Source organism: Physeter macrocephalus, chromosome 8, assembly GCF_002837175.3.
Source record: "Physeter macrocephalus isolate SW-GA chromosome 8, ASM283717v5, whole genome shotgun sequence".
In the NCBI taxonomy this organism is placed as follows: Eukaryota; Metazoa; Chordata; class Mammalia; order Artiodactyla; family Physeteridae; genus Physeter; species Physeter macrocephalus.
Window position 1 is genome coordinate 67,832,570 of NC_041221.1, and position 22,217 is coordinate 67,854,786.

A 22,217-nucleotide genomic window follows, 5' to 3' on the forward strand; every position below is an offset into this window, starting at 1 on the left:
TTCATTGATTAGCTCTAGTAGTGTTCTGGTAGCATCTTTAGGATTCTCTCTGTATAGTATCATGTCATCTGAAAAAAGTGACAGCTTTACTTCTTTTCCGATTTGGATTCCTTTTGTTTCTTTTTCTTCTCTGATTGCTGTGGCTAAAACTTCCAAAACTATGTTGAGTAATATTGGTGAGAATGGACAACCTTGTCTTGTTCCTGATCTTAGTGGAAATGGTTTCAGTTTTTCACCATTGAGGACGATGTTGGCTATAGGTTGTCATATATGGCCTTTTTTATGTTAAGTTAAGTTCCCTCTATGCCTACTTTCTGGAGTGTGTTTATCATAAATGGCTGTTGAATTTTGTTGAAAGCTTTTTCTGCATCTATTGAGGTGATCATGTGGTTTTTCTCCTTCAGTTTTTTAATGTGGTGTATCACATTGATTGATTTGCATATATTGAAGAATCCTTGCATTCCTGGGATAAACCCCACTTGATCATGGTGTATGATCCTTTTAATGTACTGTTGGACTCTGTTTGCTAGTATTTTGTTGAGGATAATTGCATCTATGTTCATCTGAGTTATTGGCCTGTAGTTTTCTTTCTTTGTGACATCTTTGTCTGGTTTTTGTATCAGGGTGATGGTGGCCTCGTAGAATGAGTTTGGGAGTGTTCCTCCCTCTGCTATATTTTGGAAGAGTTTGAAAAGGACAGGTGTTAGCTCTTCTCTAAATGTTTGATAGAATTCGCCTGTGAAGCCAATTTTCTATTTCTTCTGATTCAGTCTTAGAAGGTTATGCTTTTCTAAGAATTTGTCCATTTCTTCCAGGTTGTCCATTTTATTGGCATATAGTTGCTTGTAGTAATCTCTCATGATCCTTTGTATTTCTGCAGTGTCAGTTGTTACTTCTCCTTTTTCATTTCTAATTCTATTGATTTGAGTCTTCTCCCTTTTTTTCTTGATGAGTCTGGCTAATGGTTTATCAATTTTGTTTATCTTCTCAAAGAACCAGCTTTTAGTTTTATTGATCTTTGCTATCATTTCCTTCATTTCTTTTTCATTTATTTCTGATCTGATCTCTATGATTTCTTTCCTTCTGCTAAATTTGGGGTTCTTTTTTTCTTCTTTCTCTAATTGCTTTAGGTGCAAAGTTAGGTTGTTTATACGACATGTTTCCTGTTTCTTAAGGTAGGATTGTATTGCTATAAACTTCCCTCTTAGAACTGCTTTTGCTGCATCCCATAGGTTTTGGGTCGTCGTCTCACTGTTGTGGCCTCTCCCATTGTGGAGCACAGGCTCCAGACACGCAGACTCAACAGCCATGGCTCACGGGCCCAGCCGCTCCATGACATGTGGGATCTTCCCGAACCGGGGCATGAACCCATGTCCCCTGCATCAGCAGGCAGATTCTCAACCACTGCGCCACCAATGAAGCCCTCTCCCTTTTTTTCTCTATGAGTCTGGCTAATGATTTATCAATTTTGTTTATCTTCTCAAAGAACCAGCTTTTATTTTTATTGATATTTGCTCTTGTTTCCTTCAGTTCTTTTTCATTTATTTCTGATCTGAACTTTATTATTTCTTTCCTTCTACTAAGTTTGGGCCTTTTTGTTCCCCTTCCTCTAATTGCTTCAGGTGAAAGTTTAGGTTGTTTATTTGAGATGTTTCTTGTTTCTTGACGTAAGATTGTATTGCTATAAACTACCCTCTTTGAACTGCTTTTGCTGTATCCTATAGGTTTTGGGTTGTCGTGTTTTCATTTTCATTTGTTTCTAGGTATCTTTTGATTTCCTCTTTGATTTCTTCAGTGATCTCTTGGTTATTTAGTAGTGTATTGTTTAACCTCCATGTGTTTGTATTTTTTCCTGTAATTGTTATCTAGTCTCATAGCATTGTGGTCGCAAGAGATGCTTGATATGATTTCAGTTTTCTTAAATTTACCAAGGCTTGAATTGTGACCCAAGATATGATCTATCCTGGAGAATTCAGTTTTCTTAAATGTACCAAGGCTTGATTTGTGACCCAAGATATGATCTATCCTGGAGAATGTTCCATGAGCACTTGAGAAGAAAGTGTATTTTGTTGTTTTTGTAAGGAATGTCCTATAAATATCAATTAAGTCCATCTTGTTTAATGTATCATTTAAAGCTTGGTTTTCCTTATTTATTTTCATTTTGGATAATCTGTCCATTAGTGAAACTGAGGTGTTAATGTCCCCTAGTATGATTGTTTTACTGTCGATTTCCCTTTAATGACTGTTAGCATTTGCCTTATGTATTGATGTGCTCCTATGTTGGGTGCATAAATATTTACAATTGTTATATCTTCTTCATGGATCGATCCCTTGATCATTATGTAGTGTCCTTCTTTGTCTCTTGTAATAGTTTTTATTTTGAAGTCTATTTTGTCTGATATGAGAATTGCTACTCCAGCTTTCTTCTGATTTCCATTTGCATGGAATATCTTTTTCCATCCTCTCACTTTCAGTCTGTATGTGTCCCTAGGTCTGAAGTGGGTCTCTTGTAGACAGCATATATATGGGTCTTGTTTTTGTATCCATTCAACCAGTCTGTGTCTTTTGGTTGGAGCATTTAAGCCACTTACATTTAAGGTAATTACCACTATGTATGTTCCTATTACCATTTTCTTAATTGTTTTGGGTTTGTTATTGTAGGTCTTTTCTTTCTCTAGTGTTTCCTGCCTAGAGAAGTCCTTTAGCACTTGTTGTAAAGCTGGTTTGGTGGTGATGAATTTTCTTAGCTTTTGCTTGTCTGTAAAAGTTTTAATTTCTCCGTTGAATCTGAATGGGATCCTTGCTGGATAGATTAATGTTGCTTGTAAGTTTTTCCCTTTCATCACTTTCAATTTATCTTACCATTCCCTTCTGGCTTGCAGAGTCTCTGTTGAAAGATCAGCTGATAACCTTATGGGGATTCCCTTGTCTGTTATTTGTTGTTTTTCCCTTGCTGCTTTTATATTTTTTCTTAGTGTTTAACTTTTGATAATTTGATTAATATGTGTCTTGGCGTTTTTCCCCTTGGATTTATCCTGTATGTGACTCTCTGCACTTCCTGGACTTGATTGACTATTTAGTTTCCCATACTAGGGAAGTTTTCAACTATAATCTCTTCAAATGTTTTCTCAGTCCCTTTCTTTTTCTCTTCTTCTTCTGGGACCCCTATAATTCGAATGTTGGTGTGTTTAATCTTGTCCCAGAGGTCTCTGAGACTGTCCTCAATTCTTTTCATTCTTTTTTCTTTATTCTGCTGTATGGCAGTTATTTCCACTATTTTATCCTCCAGGTCACTTATCCGTTTTTCTGCCCCAGTTATTCTGCTATCGATTCCTTCTAGAGAAGTATTAATTTCATTTATTGTTCTGTTCATAATTGTTTTGTTTTCTCTTTATTTCTTCTAGGTCCTTGTTAAACGTTTCTTGTATTTTCTCCATTCTATTTCCAAGATTTTGGATCATCTTTACTGTCATTACTCTGAATTCTTTTCCAGGTAGACTGCCTATTTACTCTTAATTTGTTAGGTCTGATGGGTTTTTACGTTGCTTCTTCATCTGCTGTGTGTTTGGCTGTCTTCTCATTTTGCTTAACCCTCTGTGTTTGGAGTCTCCTTTTCGCAGGCTGCAGTTTCATAGTTCCTGTTGTTTTTGATGTCTCCCCCCAGTGGCTAAGTTTGGTTCAGTTGGTTGTGTAGGCTTCTTGGTGGAGGGGACTAGGACCTGTGTTCTGGTGGATGAGGCTGCCTCTTGTCTTTCTAGTGGGCAAGACCGTGTCCAGTGGTGTGTTTTGAGGGTGTCTGTGACCTTATTATGATTTTAGGCAGCCTCTCTGCTAATGGGTGTGGTTGTGTTCCTGTCTTGCTAATTGTTTGGTATTGGGTGTCCAGCACTGTGGGTTGTTGGGCATTGAGTGGAGCTGGGTCTTAGCATTGAGATGGAGATCTTTGGGAGAGCTTTCGCTGTTTGATATTCCGTGGAGCCAGGAAGTCTCTGGTGGGCCAGTGTCCTGAACTTGGCTCTCCCACCTGAGAGGCATAGGCCTGACACCTGGCCAAAGCACCAAGACCCTGTCAGCCACACGGCTCAGAAGAAAAGGGAGAAATTAATTAATTAATTAAATTTATTAAAATTAAAAAGTTTAAAAATTAATAAAAATTTTAAAAAAATAAAAAGTAATAAAAAAGAATGAAAGAAAGAAGAGAGCAATGAAACCAAAAAACAAATCCACCAATGATAACAAGTGCTAAAAACTATACTAAAAAAAAAAAAGGGACAGACAGGACCCTAGGACAAATGGTAAAAGCAAAGCTATACAGACAAAAATCACACAAAGAAGCATACAAATACACCTCACAAAAAGAGAAAAAGGAAAAAAACACATATGTGTATATTAAAAAAAAGGAAGGGAGGAACCAAATCAATAAACAAATCTACCAATGATAATAAACTCTAAATATTAAACTAAGATAAACATAAAACCAGAAAAAAATTAGATGCACAAAGCAAACCCCAAGTCTACAGTTGCTCCTAAAGTCCACTGCTTCAATTTTGGGATGATTCATTGTCTATTCTGGTATTCCAGAGATGCAGGGTACATCAATTTGATTGTGGAGATTTAGTCCGCTGCTCCTGAGGGTGCTGGGAGAAATTTCCCTTTCTCTTCTTTGTTCGCACTGCTCCCGGGGTTCAGCTTTGGATTGGCCCTGCCTCTGCCTGTAGGTCGCCTGAGGGCGTCTTTTGGGAAGTCTGAGGTCTTCTGCCAGTGTTCCGTAGGTGTTCCTTAGGAGTTGTTCCACATGTAGATGTATTTCTGATGCATTTGTGGGGAGCAAGGTGATCTCCATGTCTTACTCCTCTGCCATCTTGAAGGTCTCCCTCCTGTTCAGAAAAGATTTTAGTTTTTTTTTTTAACTAGGCAGCCATCTTTCCTGTCACCTCTCCATTTCTGAGAAGCATTTTGATGGTCTCTATCTATGGTAATTGAAATGTTGATGAGATGAAGATGAGTTCATAGGCACACCTATTAAAAACATTTTTCCAGGTTGACATTTATCTATTAATGAGTAATTAATTTTTAAAATATAACTATCCAACAGTAAGTTTATTATTATCTGTCCAATTTGGAGAAAAGCCCAATGGAGTTCTTTGAGGCGGTTTTTCTGTCTTCTTGCAGAACAGTTTTTATCACCAGATATGTTCAATTCTCTGTGTAATGAAAACTCTTCACCCTTTTTGGTCCCTTAAAATATAGTGATTCTAGAGGTCTTTGTATGTGTTAATCTGTTTTGTGGATTGAGTCACGTAGCTCAGCTAATAGATGAATAGTTCTGACCTCATTTTCTATTTGCAAACTTCCACCTTCAAGTTTTTTTCCATAATATTGTTGTGTTTTTAAATAGAAAATCATTTATTTATTTGATGTATATTTTAATGAAATCTAGTCACTTTTGTTATATATGTAGAGATAAAGTACTTCATAGAAATAAAATTATGTACAGTTATTAGGGCCACAATTTGGATTGCTTTAAGAGGGTCTTCAAACTATAATTTTCTTATGCCATGAGTTTCTTTGAGGTTAATTAGTTCAAATCTCAAGACACAATATTGAGAGTGTAATACAAACAGAATAAGCTGTCACTATGAAATAAAATTTTAGTAAATAAGCATCTAGGTCCAAAGATGTTTTTATTATCTGGGGGGACCAAATCGGTACTAATTGTGCACTTATAGCTTTCCTTTTTCAAGTTTTTTTAAGTACAGGAAAGAATAGTCATATAACAATAATGAGAAAAATTGTGGATACTGTTGCCTTTTCAGCAGATTTTTATTAGTGTTCAACTCATAGCCACAATCTTTCTGTTGGTGAGGGACAGTTACTTCATATCTTCTCTGTGTTAAACTTTGTATGTGTTATATGAGATTTCACAGAATGCTTGTTATCTAGCTGTAAATATCCAAAAGGCCTACAAGAATACCTAAGAACACTTAATAGAGATATAATCAATACGATATTTAACAAGCTGAACCTATGAGCATTTTGAGAATGCAAGCCACCACCAAGCAGGCTGTACTATTAATTCATTGGGGAAAAAATGTGCGTGTATGTATATATATTTTTTCATTCCTCTTTATTAATCTTAACATTCTATTGAGAGACATAGAAAATAAGCAAATAAAAATTATTATGAGTAAACAAATAAGTAGCAGTGACAGAACAAGTTTAGATAGCATAGCAGTGAAATCCTTTGGGGAAGTTGGTATTTAAACTAAGATTTTAAAAAAAGAGGTAAAGTTAGCCATGTGTAGACAAGGATGTGTCAACTAATTTTTGTTATGTAACAAACAGATTTTATTTAGTTGTTTAAAACAACAACCTATATTCACTCACAGTTTTCTGAGTTGGCAGTTGGAGCTGAGCTCAGCTGTAATGGCTTATCTCTGATCCACACGGTGTCATCTGGGCTCACCAGTACATTTACAGTTAGATGACAGTCATTGGCTCTACCCACACATGTCTGGTGGTTGGCTTATTGTCAGTAGTCACAATGGAGGCAGCTGGACCATATTCACTTACTATTCAGCAGGTTTGCCTAGACTTGTTCACATGGTAGTAGACTAGAGTTCCCAAGATCATCAAGAGAGGATTATTCCAATGCACAAGCTTTTTTTAAGCCTCTGTTTGCATCATATTTGCTAACAATCCATTGGCCAAAGTAAGTCACATGACAGACCCCAAATTCAGAGGGTGGAAAACTAATCTTCACATCTTGATGAAATGCATATGGGTGCACATAGAGATACAGGAAGAATTTTATCTATTTTGTAATCATCCACCTGAGTAAGGGCTTTTTTTTTTTCAAAGATTTTTAGAAATTTCATGTAATGTCTGAAACATTTATATTAACATATTTCCATACAAATAACCCAAAGAATGTTTAGTATTAGTTGTTTTGTTTGTTTGTTTGTTCATACTGCCGGTTCTTATTAGACTTTAAGATGAAAGGACTTCCTTTACCAGATATTGAGGCTTATTATAAGCCCACAGTAAGAAATTGTGATTATGGCATAGGAATAGACAGTAAAGTAATGGAACAAAATAGAAGCCAACCCATGCATATTTGACCTAATAACAACGTGGCACTTTAGAACAGTGGAGGAAAGTAAGGTCTTTGCAATAAATGGGCTGTACTAATTAATAATTACATAAAAATAAAAATGAAATTTAACCCTAATGTACACCATACATGAAAATCAATTTCAGGTAGATTATAGGATGATGAAATATTATTAAATGCAAAATAAGACTCTCTTACTGACGTTGGGGAAAAAGTAAGAGTGCTTAAATAAGACACAAAATGTATTAAATCATAAAGGAAAAATGTTCTTTAAAATAAAGAATTTCATTTTATCAAAAGACACTATGAAAAGAATGAAAAGGCAAACTAGAGAAAAGGAAAAAATATTTGCAACACATCTAGCCAGTAACAACAAATAACTAGATTAAGTAAAAATGCTTAAGAAAAATCAGACAACCAATTAAAAAGAATGGGCTAATGCCTCAAATATGTCTTTCATAAAGAGAGAAATTATCAACAAGCGGCTGAAAGAGGAAGCAAAGCCATCTGGATAAATCAAATAATAGTTTATCCAGTAGAAACGTTTTTCTGTATTTTCAAGGCTCTGTTTGCCTCATTTGTGTAACTTTTACATTTCATGTAACCTAAAAATATTTATTAAACCTAAGGCTTACTCAGATATTATTCACTGATCTCCATTTTTGACATCCATTAAAGTGAGGAGGAAAGCATCTACACCATGCAGATTCCCATTATGCCTCAGTGGACTGAGGTCAGGCCTGGTTTGAGGAAAATTTCCCAAGGCTCTAGCCAAGACTATAGGGCCTTTGAAGAAGAGAGGAGAGAAGGATGGCTATGGTTAATATTTATTGAATATTTGTTATATACCAGGCACTTTGCTTAACGCTTTACATGGATTACCTCATTTAATTCTCACAGCATTCTCATGGATGAGGAATATTGTGATGTTAAGTAACAGGAATTCAGCCACCAGATTTTGTGCTGCTAACCTGAGTGCCTCTTTCCTAACTACCGTTTGTTTTTTTTTTTGACGTCCTTATTGGAGTATAATTGCTTTACAATGGTGCGTTAGTTTATGCTTTATAACAAATCCTAACTACTTTTTAATAGCGTCTTTCTTAACTGTTCCATTTGGGAGAGAGGAGAGGGATCATCATATTTCCCAGTTACAAGGTTCATCCCAGAATTACTACAAGTTTCTTTGCCTTATCTACTTCCTGACATACCTTAGGCTTTGGCCTTTTATTGGCTTTGAGGTCCAGGAAGGTGCAAAATGTAGAATAAAAACACTCCAAGCATGGTGTGAAGATGAAGTATGACATCCTCTTACCCTCACTTCTCTTCATGTGTGAATGCCCATGTAAGGCTTTATATCTTGCGACAGTCAGCTTATTTGCTGTGGTGTGAGTAGAATAGATAGGGGGAACCTGTCATCCTAGGACCTAACACTTACTTAAGTAGTGCTGGTTAAATAGAGATACAGGTATACTTAATGTGTTCAGGTACTATATTTTAACATTTAGCATTATATAAAAATACTAAAATGAATAATTAAGACTTCTGGGTTTTTCATGTATGTTTCCAGTTTCTTCCCACTTTGCAAGGTAGCATTTCTGTCACTTTGATTATGCACAGAAACAGATATTACCTGTTTCTCATAAATATTTTCATTCACTTTAAGAAAATATAAAATCAGTGTCTCGATTTCTCAAGGAAACCAATCTCATACTGAACTAAGAAAAATGGTTTTTGCTTATGTTTTGCAGACTTTGGATAATGAGATGAGTACAGATGATGACAATGAATATGCAGAGGAAAAGGAGAGCTACATCTGTGCAGTGTGTCTGGATGTTTATTTCAACCCCTACATGTGTTACCCTTGTCACCACATCTTCTGTGAGCCCTGCTTACGGACTCTTGCCAAAGACAATCCCGCAAGCACTCCCTGCCCATTGTGTCGGACAATTATTTCCAGAGTCTTTTTCCAGACAGGTAACTGTTGTCTTTCATTAACACAATTGCCTGATTATTTTGCCTACCTCTTTCTTCCAGTTCTAAAGATACTGTATGAATTATCATGAGAAATTTATTGCAAATCATATACAGCATAATTTGTTACTCTCTAGTTTATAAAACAGTGCTTGCCCAACTCATTAGAACTTGTTAAAATCATAGAATCATAGATGAGAATAGTTTCTCATCTCTACTCTTCTATTCAATGTTGAGATCTTTTCTAAAGCATCCTAACTAGTTATTGTTCAGCATTTACTTGAACATCTCCAGTGTCAAGGACATTCCATTAAAATTTGAAGCAGCCCTGTTGATTATTTATTCCTCAAATCTGCCTTCCACTACTCCTCATTCTTTGGCCCATGTTTTTTCCTCTGAAGTCTCAGAGAATAAATCTGTAAATATCTGAGGTTAACTATTAGGCCTTTCCCCCAGGCTCCAAATCTTCTCAACCTTCTTGTTGTTCTTAAGGTCTTTCTTCTTGAACTAGAAGATAGTAAAATTGGAACAAGGATTTGTTTACCTAATTTTCATGTAAAGGTGGAATATAACACAATATTTAAAACATACTAATGGAGAAAGGAAAAACTAATGAATGTGGAACATAGAAACCTGCTAAGGTGAAAGAGAAGAATGATAGAAGTAAGCAGAGCTGATATTTATTGAGTGCACTACTGTGTGCTAAACCTCAGGGGAGGAAATTTCTATATCCACATTCTCGCCTCAACCATAGAGGAACCAAATGAGGATCAAAGTATGTACTTTATTAATAGTAAAACTGTAGAAAACACATGGCACATTTTTCTTCCGCAAAAGAAAATCCAAGGACCCATCTGCAAGGAAGAATCAGTTTATAAAAATAAGCTTTGCATGCCTTAACCCAACCAGCTGCATGAAGGCTTGCAAACCTGGCTTACAGGCTCAGTAATCAAACAGAGAAGAGAAAATAAAGCTTTGCCTCTCTGATCTGCCTAGTGCATATAGTTTGGAGCACAAAATCACTGCACTGAGCACAGACAGACATGGGGACAAAAGGACATGCCAAGCACAGTTGCCTCTACCCAATAGAGAAACATGGTCAGGGACTCCAGGCTGTCATCTGTCACACTGGCAGATCACTCTTCCTTTCATGGGGAAGAGCAAGTAAGGAGTGGAGAGAGGGAAGGAAGCAATTCCATGGGAGGACAGAAGCTTACTGGAAGTTCTTCTTCTCTGGCTTACATTGAAATGGGAAAAATAGGGGTTCTTTTCTAGTACTAGATCCCTTGCTAGGTGCTTTGGAGTGAATGAAATGTGAAGAGTAACATCTCTTTCTCAGTGTTATCTCTGACCATCTATGCAAGAAAGCATTTACTGAAAGCCTGTTTTGAAGGGAAGCATCTAGGCAATGTACGTAGTGATTTAGACAGATGTCCCTGCCTTCCATGATCCGGTTTAATGTTGACAGGGATTTTAAAATTGCTTTCCTTAATGTCTTAAAACAATAATGACTTGACTCTCTCTTAGTTCATTTATAAAAGCAACAATGTCATATTTTCCTTTATTTCCAAAATTGGTTCTTCTATATAATAAATCATATTGGGAATATTTATTCCAATGGAGACTAAATTTGGTTGTGTACTGTCATTTAGAAGCTGATAATAATAATGGGAATATACTACTTAGTTATTTATACCTACCTCAAAAAGATTTTACATGTTTTAAAATATATATGCAATGAAGTAGCAAGGCAAGGGAAGTACTGAATGAAGTATTTTGTTTTGCTGCCTAAGAAAAAATAAGCATACAATTAAATGATTCTCATGATTGATGGAAAGAAACATACCAACTCCTAAGGGCAAGAGACATTTTTTCCAGCACTTTAAAAGAAATTTTTTAATGTGATTTCTAGGCATATTGAGAGATGCAGTAGACAGTGTCCTCAAAAACATCCTCAGAGCAAGTGCAATATCAGGTTTTCTAACATGGTATCTTATGGTATTCTTTGATAAGAGCTGAGGGCATATCAGAGTATAGATTAGGGAAAGCAACATTGCTAGTAGCCGAAAAATATATATATATATATATGTATATATATATGGTCTGGTTTTCCTATAAAAATAACTTCTAAAATTATATAAGTAATGCAATTTCATTATAAAAAAAGTATACAAGTAAAATTATAAGCTCAAAATCCTCCATAGTCCTACCATTTAAAGATCACATTTATCGAGTATTCTTCCAGAATATTTTATATCCATATACTTAATCATTTTTTTTTTGTAAAGTGTTCATTTTGAACATTAGACTTTTGACCTGCTTTTGTTTTACTTTTTAAAAAATATTTATTTATTTATTTTGGCTGAGCTGGGTCTTAGTTGCAGCAGCAAGATCTTTAGTTGCAGCATGTGGACTTCTTAGTTGCAGCATGCGAACTCTTAGTTGCAGCATGCATGTGCTCTCTAGTTCCCCGACCAGAGATCGAACCCGGGCCCCCTGCATTGGAAGCGCAGAGTCTTACCCACTGGACCACCAGGGAAGTCCCTTGTTTTACTTTAAATTCTTGTGATTATATCATGATCTACTTAAGCTATCTACTATTTAGTTGTTTATCATTCATTTATTTGCTGATATATATGGATAAATATTTGCACACATCTCTGAGCATTTCCTTGTAATGGATTTCCAGGAGTAGAATTTGTAGTGAAAGCCTGTACGTGTTTTAAGACTATGTATATGTTACAAAATTATGCTCCAAAATTATTGCAAGCAGCAATATAATGGGCTTATTTTCTCAACACTCTGGACTATCCTTTTTTTTCCTTTTAAATCCCTTACCATGCCCTTTGCTGATTTTTCTTTTGGTCTGTTCATCGTTTTCTTGTTTACTGCAAGAGGATTTTTTTTTTCAGTAATGTCATCTTTTGTCATATGTGGCAAATCACTTTCCTATTTTGTCATATGTACTTGAATTATGTTTATTATATTTTATGAATGTGCAGAACTTCTATATTTTATGTAGTCTTATGTAGCAACCTTTGCCTTTATTATTTCTAATTTCAAAGTTAGGTATTAAAGGCCTTATCCACTACAGAATTACAGTAAATACCCTACGTATGAATGAGTTGTGTTCTGAGAGTGCATTCGTAAGTCCAATTTGTTTGTAAGTCCAACAAAGTTAGCCTAGGTACCCAACTAACACAATCAGCTATATAGTACTGTACTGTAATAGGTTTATAATACTTTTCACACAAATAATACATAAAAAACAAACACAAAAAATAGAACATTTTTAATCTTACAGTACAGTACCTTGAAAAGTACAGTGGTACCAGCTACATCACCGCTGCTTTTACGCTTGCTTCCAGACATCCTGAGCTTGAAATAAAGATACTGTACTACTGCACTCTATACAGTACTGTACAGTAAAATACACAAAAGTACAACCACTTGTAGAGGATGCACACATGTGATAACGTACGCCAGACAAGTGAACTAACTTATGTGATTGGGCATGTGAACACACGATCGCATATTTGAAAGTTCGCAACTTGAAGGTACGTATGTAGGGGACTTACTGTATATAAATAGTCTCTTTACCTATATTTATTTTGGTTTTCATTTTGTCCTCATTTCCCTACTCTTAATTTCAGTCCATTTATTATGGTGTGGTTTGGTTAAAAATATAGTACCTTTCAAAAACAAAACAAAACCACAAACAAAAAAAAATAATAAACCTTGCAAAATAGTTTTCTACTAATTTAGAAAGAATAAACAGCTTAAGTCATAATTTAAAAAAATATATAGTCCCTTTATTCCGTGTCTGTAAGCATTTATCCCAGTAATATTTATTGAACAACTCATTCTTTTCTATGCTGATTGAACTGCCTTTTTTAGGTAATGAAGATAATTACTAAAATGTTTCTGTGTTTTTTGGCAGCTGTTCTTTTCCATTCATATTTCTATCTTGTCCTATACCATTACTTCGGTATTATAATTATTCTAGCTTTATGTTTTAATAACTCACAAGTGAATTAATTTTATAAGTTGGGGAATAATTCACATTTTAAATTGACATTTTAATAATATTGTTATAATATTATAACATTGTTATAATATTGAAAGCATATTGCCTCTCAATAACATTTATGTAATTTCCTTTCAAATGGTACAGCAAAATTCTTATTAGCTTTATGCCTGTATATTTTTGTTGCTGCCATTGTAAATGGGATTTTTTTCCTCTTCTGGTTTCAGCTGCTTTTGTTGATATTTTGGGAGAAAGTCAGTTTCCAGTCTTACACTATTCTGTTAACTTTACTGAACCCTGAGAGTTATTTATTAAGTGAATGAATTAATCATCTCAGCTACCTAATGTCACCATTCCAACTGTGTACAAACCAGGGGACAGTTATTATCAAAGATTAAAGTGGGAAAGTTGTCATTTTCTAAAAGAGCTGAAGATATTTGGCAAATGAATAAGGGGTTAGTTGTAATTTAGAGTAGTTCAGTGGATAGAGTTATGATGAAATTCCTTCCAGATTTATTCCATAGAGTGTGCTTTAGCAAAATAATGATTTAAACCTGAACTCTCAATATAACATTCAGTATTTAATGCAATTTTGCTTAAATTTCTTAACACTGTTAGATGTGATCTTGATAAAGTACTTGATACACTAGAAGTTGAGAATTTGAAGTGGGAGAGCATATATAGAAGACAGGGTAGAAGGCATTAATATCATTTGTTAGTGGAGGTCAAGATAATACTGTCAAAAGTTAATAGAGTGGCATGGACATATATATACTACCAAATGTAAAATAGATAGCTAGTGGGAAGCAGCTGCATAGCACGGGAGATCATCTCGGTACTTTGTGACCACCTAGAGGGGTGGGATAGGGAGGGTGGGAGGGAGACACAAGGGGGAAGAGATATGGCGACATATGTATATGTATAGCTGATGCACTTTGATATCAAGCAGAAACTAACACACCAATGTAAAGCAATTATACTCCAATAAAGATGTTTTTTAAAAAAGTTAAAAAAATAAATAAAACTAGCAAATATGGAAAAAAAAAGTTAACAGGAAAACATACAAAAAAATAGGTAGTAGACACTATTGGTTGCTAATTCGTATCGATTACATCTTTCTTCCTAACATACCCTGAGTTTTATTCCAGTATTTAACTCCCTCAGCATAGGCCAGGTGGCTCCTGGGTAGATGAACCCATCTTTGGCTTTTTGGTAATCTATTCCTTTTGCCAGTGATAGGTTCATAAATGGGCATGTGTTTCAGTTCTGAGTGATGAGGTGAGACTAAAATTTGCCTTTACTCTTAAGACATGAGATGGAGAAGCTAGTTTCTTCCCCATTGGACATAAGCAAGAAAGTGTGTAATAGGGATAATTACTGGCAGCTGTCTTATGAGCAAGTGGGGAACCAGCTTAGTATAAAGTCTTTATTTTGGATAGTAAAACTAAGAAAAGAAATGAACAAGGGGTCTTGATGACATTGTTTAACCACCAAGTCAGACAGGTTTGAAGCCTACCCTACCTTTGAATTTTCTGTTATATGAAATATTAAATTTACTAATTAACTAAGGCAGTTTGAATAAATTTTCTGTTAGTGTACACCAAGAGCATCCTAACTGATAAAAGCATGCTAATAATAAAGGTAGACAATATAGAAACTAAAAATGATATTATTCACAAAAATTTGAGAGGTGAGAAGGGAAGAAGATATTGCAAAAGACCCAAATCCTCCTAGAAAGAAGTCAATATTATTTAAAGTTGATAAATTAAGAAATAGTGAAGAAGATTTTTAGAATGGTAGCGTGAGAAGCTTCATGGATCCTCACCCCAGAAAAACAACCATTTAACTGGTGAAATGATTTTTTTTGCATTTAAGTCTATGGAAATTGTCCTAAGGATATACAGCAAATAGAAAAACATTTATTTTTTTTTAAATCTACTGAAATCTACCACTATACTCAGTAAGAACATAGAGAGCCTGTCACATTTAGATATTCATACGCAAAGGAATGAATTTGGAACCCTCCCTCACACTATGAACACACACACACACACACACACACACACACACATACACAAATTAACTTAAAATGGAACAAAGACCTAAATGTAAGAGATAAAAACATAAAACTCTTAGAAGACAACATAGGTGTAAATATTTTTTGAAATGGTATTGGGCTATGGTTTCTTAGATATGACACCTAAAGCACAAACAGCCAAAGAAGAAATAGATAAATCAGACTTCATCAAAGTTAAAAACTTCTCTGCTTAAAGGGATATTATCAAGAAAGTGAAAAGATAACCACAGGATAAATGAAAATATTTGTAAGCCATATATGTGACAAGGGTCTAGTATCTAGAATATATAAAGAACTGTTACAACTCAAGAATTAAAAAACAAATAACCCTATTTTAAAATGGACAAAGAGTTTGAATAGACAGTTCTCCAGAGAAGATATAAAGATGGCCAATAAGCACATGAAAAAAATGCTCAATATCATTAGTCATTAGTTGCAAATCCAAACTATGATGAGATATCACTTCACAGTCACTAGGATGGCTATAGTTAAAAAGATAGACAATAACAAGTGTTGACAAGGATATGGAGAAATTGGAACTCATATATTGCTGGTTGGAGTATAAAATGGCAAAGTCACTTTGGAAAACAGCAGAATAACTTTTGCACATGGAAGACTCTAAGCCTGCTTGTGAGATTGGGACAAGTTCTGGTGTTAACTAGAGTTCTTTTGTCTGTGGAGATGAAAAAGAATCCAGGATGGGCAGAGCTGAGGAGAAAGACCTCTGGATAGGGAAGACCTTTCCTATTCATTGACTGACAGGTTCATTCTTTCAGACAAGGAACTCCCACATCAACACCCCAACAGTAGGTCTGTTCAGAGAGGTGCTACATGCTGTATAACAGGATCTGCAGGCCACCTTCATCAGCAGGCTGAGGAAGGGAAAAGGCTATGTCTTACAAGCATTAAATAGAGAGAGGATCATCCAAGTGAGGGGGGAGGAATCCCTCAGCCAAGGAGATTATGGTTTCGTTGTGAGGGAAGGCATCATATTTTCTTGAATTGACTTTATGACTGAAGCCTTCAAACCAAGCATGTCACTGCCCCTACTGTGGACTGACTCTGGAGAACACTGGTATGGGCAGTCCTACTATAGACTCAGTGTTCATTGTTCAGGGATCCCAGCCCATGCTCATATGGAAGATACAAGTGTCTCAGGTACTGCATAGGGAGCCCCAGGGTCAGTACAACTTAACTCTCTATTGTGAAGTCACTCACTGCTCTCACCTCATTCAGATGTACCCACACCTCAGGAACGAGGATTTCTACCCTTGTTCCACTATTTTCCTTCATTCAACCTCTGTCTCCTTTTTGAATGCCACTACTCTTGTGCCTTTACATGGTGGAACTAGATGCTGATAAGCAGAAGTGCTGGTGAACTCCATTGGAAAAAAAGGAAATGAAAATGGCTGTCTTCACCTTGTGTGTAGAAGTCCCTAACTAAGTAAAGAAATGACATTTAACCTAATCTAGGATTTTAAGCATAAAGCAGGCTTATGATATTTTTCACCAGGGATATTTTGACTGTCACAATAATAGGAGGATGCTACTGGTATCTAGTCAGCAGGGGTAGGGATGACAGATATCCTGCAGTGTTTGGGCCAGTCCCACACAGTGACGAATTATCCTGTATTCTGTCTGACTTTTAGATGTCCTGCTGGGCTTTATCCAGGACATACAGCTCATCCAAAAGAACATCACACTTCCTCTTTTTATCCACTGTTACAACCTGTAATTGGTCTTGTTCTATTGTCCCTATTCCCATTAACAGCATTTCATACTTTCTCTTATTCTATACCAAAAAGTCTGGTCTGTTAATTCTTATGCTAATAGTGGTTTTGTTCTTGCCTTCATCCGTGCCTCAACTTTTTCATTTTTCTGTTCATCTTGTACAGAATCATCACTGCCTCCAAAATCCAAACATTCATTTTTTTTAAATTGAGGTATAGTGGATTTACAATGCTGTGCCAGTCTCTGCTGTATAGCAAAGTGACTCACTTATACACAGACATTCTTTTTTTATATATATTCTTTTCCATTTGGGTTTATCACAGGATATTGAATATAATTCCCTATGCTATATACTAGGACCTTGTTGTTTATCCATCCTATGTATAATAGTTTATATCTGCTAATCCCAAACTCCCAGTCCTTCCCTCCTCCACCCCCCTCCCCCTTGGCAACTGCAAGTCTGTTCTGTATGTCTGTGAGTCTGTTTCTGTTTTGCAGATAGGTTCATTTGTACCATATTTTAGATTGCATATCATATGGTATTTGTCTTTCTCTTTCTGACTTACTTCACTTACTATGATAATCTCTAGTTGCATCCATGTTCCTGCAAATGGCATTATTTTGTTCTTTTTAATGGCTGAGTAGTATTCCATTGTATATATGTACAAACTCATTCTTTATCAGTAGGAGTAAATATTTTATGATGTCTTTTAGTGTAGTCACTCTTGTGCTTTAATATATGGAAAAATATATTTTATTATAAAAAAGAAATAGAAAAATAAGCATAATGATTAGAGCAGTGTTTCTCAAATTTCTGTCATTTTCCTACCACCTTTACAATTTTTACTGTATCCACATACCTCCAGAATTATTTTTTACTTAAGGGTTTTCTTCATATTGACACACGTTTTTAAAAAAAATACTTATTTTAGCCTCATCCTTAACAATTTATTTGTGAATTTATGTATTTGATGTTCTAGTTTATACATTTCTTCTAATATACATTAAAATAGGTAACTATGAAAATTTTAAAATTTTTCTTTCAATTTAACCCTAAATCCTTTCACATATGGCTAGTGGTTTGCAAACCAAGTGTTGAAAAACACTGCCTTGCACTTATGGAGGTTAATCTCCAGAAAAAAGCTTGAAAACAGGAATATTTAAAACAGTCCCTGGGGATTGTGAGTGGAGCTAGAGATAGAGGGAGTGGAATAGATCTTCATTGTTGTTTTGGTTTTGGTTTTTTAAGCCTTTTAACATCATTTGGATCTTTTCAAACCACGGGCATGTGTTACTTTGACTGTTTTTAAAAATAAATAAGTAAACCAAGGTGCAGCATTAAATATGATGGTGGGCAGGGAGGATGGAGTCCTGTTTCTTTTCATACAGAAGACAGAGAATCATGGATTCTTTGAAGCCAAGAATGGATGCTGTGATGACCTTTTTTTTTTTATAACATCTTTATTGGAGTATAATTGCTTTACAATGGTGTGTTAGTTTCTGCTTTATAACAAATTGAATCAGCTATACATATACATATATCCCCATATCTCCTCCCTCTTGCATCTCCCTCCTACCCTCCCTATCCCACCCCTCTAGGTGGTCACAAAGCACCAAGCTGATCTCCCTGTGCTATGTGGCGGCTTCCCACTAACTATCTGTTTTGAAGATCCACTAGTACATCCCTATCCATAGCCTTTCAAAAGCCTTTTTCTAAATCTTGAAGTGTAACTTTAAATACAAAATAATAACAGTATACATCATAACAGTACAAAGTACTTAGCATTTTGTCTTTATCATACTAAGAGCACAATAAAGGTTATGGTTGAATTGGGCTTAATTTAGTAGATCTCCTCTTGGCCTTATTATTCCTCTAACAGAGGGTAAACTGGTTATTCTTGTGTAATGAAACAGTTACTGAAATAATTCTTAATGCTCCAGAGTCTTAAAGGACATCAATAAGCACAACTTAAACACAAGGTGGCTGAGATGAAGGCTTGGTTAAATTCTCTAACCTAATAAGGCCTTATAGTACTAGCAGATTTCTCCTGGACCAAAGGGCTAAAGTATTTGTAACAACTCTTTTCCTATTCAGGTTTAAAAATTATGAGTATAAAATATTGCAGTAGCAAATATTAAGTGGAATTATTACATTAAAATGGATAAAATTTTAACTATATCTACCAAATGAAATAGGAACTCCTAAATATTAACATCAGTTAAGCATAAATTATATTCTGTAATGACTTGTATATTGTAAAATCCATAGCTCCACTTTGACAAAGTGTCAAATATAGAATTTTTGTTTTGGGTTTGGTTTGGTCCCTGTTGTATGTGCCTCTGTCATCAGGCTACATATTTAGTTGGAGATGGAACTTCCTAACTAGATTTTAACTTTGAACAGTTCACTAGGAAAGGGTAAGAAAATCAGGTTAAAATTTATATTCAGAGGATACATAGATAAATATTCATCAGTATTAATGAGATACTCCTGGTTGGTCTCTCTTTCCCAACATTCAGAGTTCCTCTTGCCACCAAATCACATAGGACATGCAGTTACTAGGAGACCTTGCAGCCGCCCTAGGGTGAGAAACTGCCAGGTCTGAAGAGTTGGTTCTGAGGCTTATCTTACTCATATTTCTTTGAGTCAAAGTAGTCATATTCTGTTAAATGCAAGCTGCAATAGCAGACTCCAGTTTTCTCTAACTGGTAGTGTTCCCCTCATAGATGAACCTTTCTGGGTGCTCACATGGGTATAAAATGAGTTTCACTAGGAGAGTTAGGGTCCCTTACAAGTGAGACTTTCTCATTCCTCTTGCAGAAGTGCAGATCAAGCATTGCCCTTGAAAACCCTGAAGACAGTTTTAAGATAGTTTATAGATTTTCATTGATATCTAGTAAAGTGAGCTCAAATGTCAGTATATTAGCCCTTCTCTGTTCCTGTGTAAGGGAGAGATCTCAGATCCCCTTGAAGCAGCATCCTCACTCAATTTTACTCCTGCTGCTGTAAAACAATACAAAGAAAACTATCTTAGATTGTATATTCTTGAAAAATTACTATTTTTCATCATATTAAATGTGTATACATCAACATATTAAAAAAGAAGAGTGAGATGAGACTAATCTAAAAGTTCTAAAGATCATCTCACAAGAGGTTACTTAAACTAAATGCTATGTTTAAAAAATGAGGGTTAAGCATCAGCTGGTAAAGATTGTTTTGTTAGAAATCTCCCTTTTTATACAAATGCCCACTGATTGGGACTCTTCATTCCCAATCTTGTCTATTCCTTGCAAGTGTCCTTTATTGTACATTAATCTCCTGGAACCAAATAATGCCTGTGAACAAGCATGTCCAGTGCCTGTTGAAATGAAGGAAAGTTGGATTTCCACTCAAAATCAGGGCTCATTCTATATATATAATGCAAAACTCTTGGAGAAGTAGTCTTTTTTTTAAACTTTTATTAAAACATGCTACAAATTTCTTTTTGTCAAATCATATTTTTGCAAGTTGCATCTTTGTGAAAAATGAAATACTATGTATCAAACAACATAGGACTCAGAAGGGAACTGTGGGGAAGAAAAGCTTTCATAATAATGAGACATAATTTTAAGTAGGTAAACAAGGCCTTTAATAATCTAAATGAGATGGGTGGACACATATATCCTAGCCTTTTAAATTAGAACATAATACCACTGGGTCCATCTAAATGACTGTGCCCTGTATTTATAATAATACTCTTATTATATTCCCCTCCTTAATAGGACCCTAAGGCCTGAATTAACCCTATCATGGCACTTACCTCATAACTTAATGGTTACCTATTTACTAGATAGGATTTAATGCAGGTACTATGCCTGTTTCACAGTTTTAACTCTTATAGTTAGCAGAATGCTTAAAACCATTACTAACAAATATTTGCTTAATTATAATTAGTTGTTTAAATATAAAATTGCCCATATTTAAGCATAAAACAGAAATCAGAGTTACACTACCCTATTGGTACCGCCTGTAGTTCAAAATTGTGCTGTGTATGTGGTTGTTCTTATTTTATTCTTTATGATATGATACAGTGAAACTCATGGTAATATACCCTGTAATAATGTGAATTATGTTTTTATGTAGTTGGTGATTGACTTCTGCATTCAGCCAAGTCAAGAAGACTGGAACTTTTATCTTAACACTTATTTACTATTTCTATGATAGTGTCACGCAAAGATGCTGCTGTTTCCACTGGTACTGCCACCACATTTAACTAAATGTACCATTTGAGTAGACTTTAGAATCTTTCCAGGATATTCAGGGTTTTGTCTTTTTCTAACATATTGAATGATATGAAACATCTAATACATTATAATGTATATTATAATAAGAAGCCTCTACTCCCTAAGAGGTAGGGTTGGCAAAGGAGGAGATAAAAGGTAGTTTTTATCACCTTTTACTCCGAGCCCTACATCTTGGTCTGCCTTCAGATTTATCTCAGTGCTTCTTCCAAATAATTCTGAGAAAGGTAGTACTGAATATTTTATTTGTTGCAAAATTCTGGCGTTCCAAGTTCAAATGCCACTAGAATGAAGCAACACTGTTCTATAGAAAGAACAACATCCTTGGGTAAGGTTTGTACAGTTTATAGCAGAGTGAGATAAGGTTTAACCTATTTAAATAAATTCAGGTAATTTTAGAACAGAAAAGGATTTAAGGTCATTTCATCCAGTGGTTATCAAATTTGACTGTGTATCAGAATCACCCAAGGAGCCTGTAGAAAGCACAGACTCCTAGGTCACATCCACAGCAATTCTGCTTCAGTAATATCTGGGCAAGGTCCTAGAATTTGTCTTTTTAACAAGTGCTCTCAGCAATTTTGATGCATAGCCAGGCTTCAGACACGTATTTTGGAATCAGTGATCTAGTACAATGCCCAGCAAACAGGAATTACATTTAATTAATTTCTACATTTCTAGCTAGACCAGTAAAGTGCTAGGCACATAGCTATTGCAAAATAAATGTTTGCCAGATATAGGGTAGAAAGCGAGTACAAAGAGAAGTTCAACAACTTATGAAAGGTGCCACAGTTAAGAAGCATTAGAACCCAGTTCTTATTTGCCCCGGAAATGGAGGGACAAGGGCTTCTAGGTCCTCTCTTCTCCAAAAGCCTTTCAGGTCAGTGTAATAAATAAAATCTTCCAACATCTCATAAGATTATGTTATGGACACATGTATTTATGTTCAACAAAATGTTGTAGGTACATCTCCCATCTCATTTTGCACATTTTAGTAATTTCTCTGATCATAATTTTTG

General features: G+C 35.3%; 1 protein-coding gene across 9 annotated transcripts in view; it reads left to right on the forward strand.

Annotated features, from left to right (window-relative positions):
* RNF180 (ring finger protein 180) overlaps window positions 1-22,217 on the forward strand; it is a 302,861-nt gene that overhangs the window by 228,790 nt on the left and 51,854 nt on the right. For 8 of the 9 annotated variants that reach the window (XR_008618062.1, XR_008618063.1, XM_024118674.3 and 5 more), the window contains one exon: window positions 8,863-9,088. Coding sequence is in view for 6 of the 9 variants with exons in the window: in XM_024118674.3 (XP_023974442.1) it covers window positions 8,863-9,088 (226 nt within the window). In the remaining 3 variants the exon portion in view is untranslated. Of the gene's footprint in view, window positions 1-8,862; window positions 9,089-22,217 lie in introns of those variants that run through there. The other variant, XR_008618065.1, reaches the window with a different exon arrangement.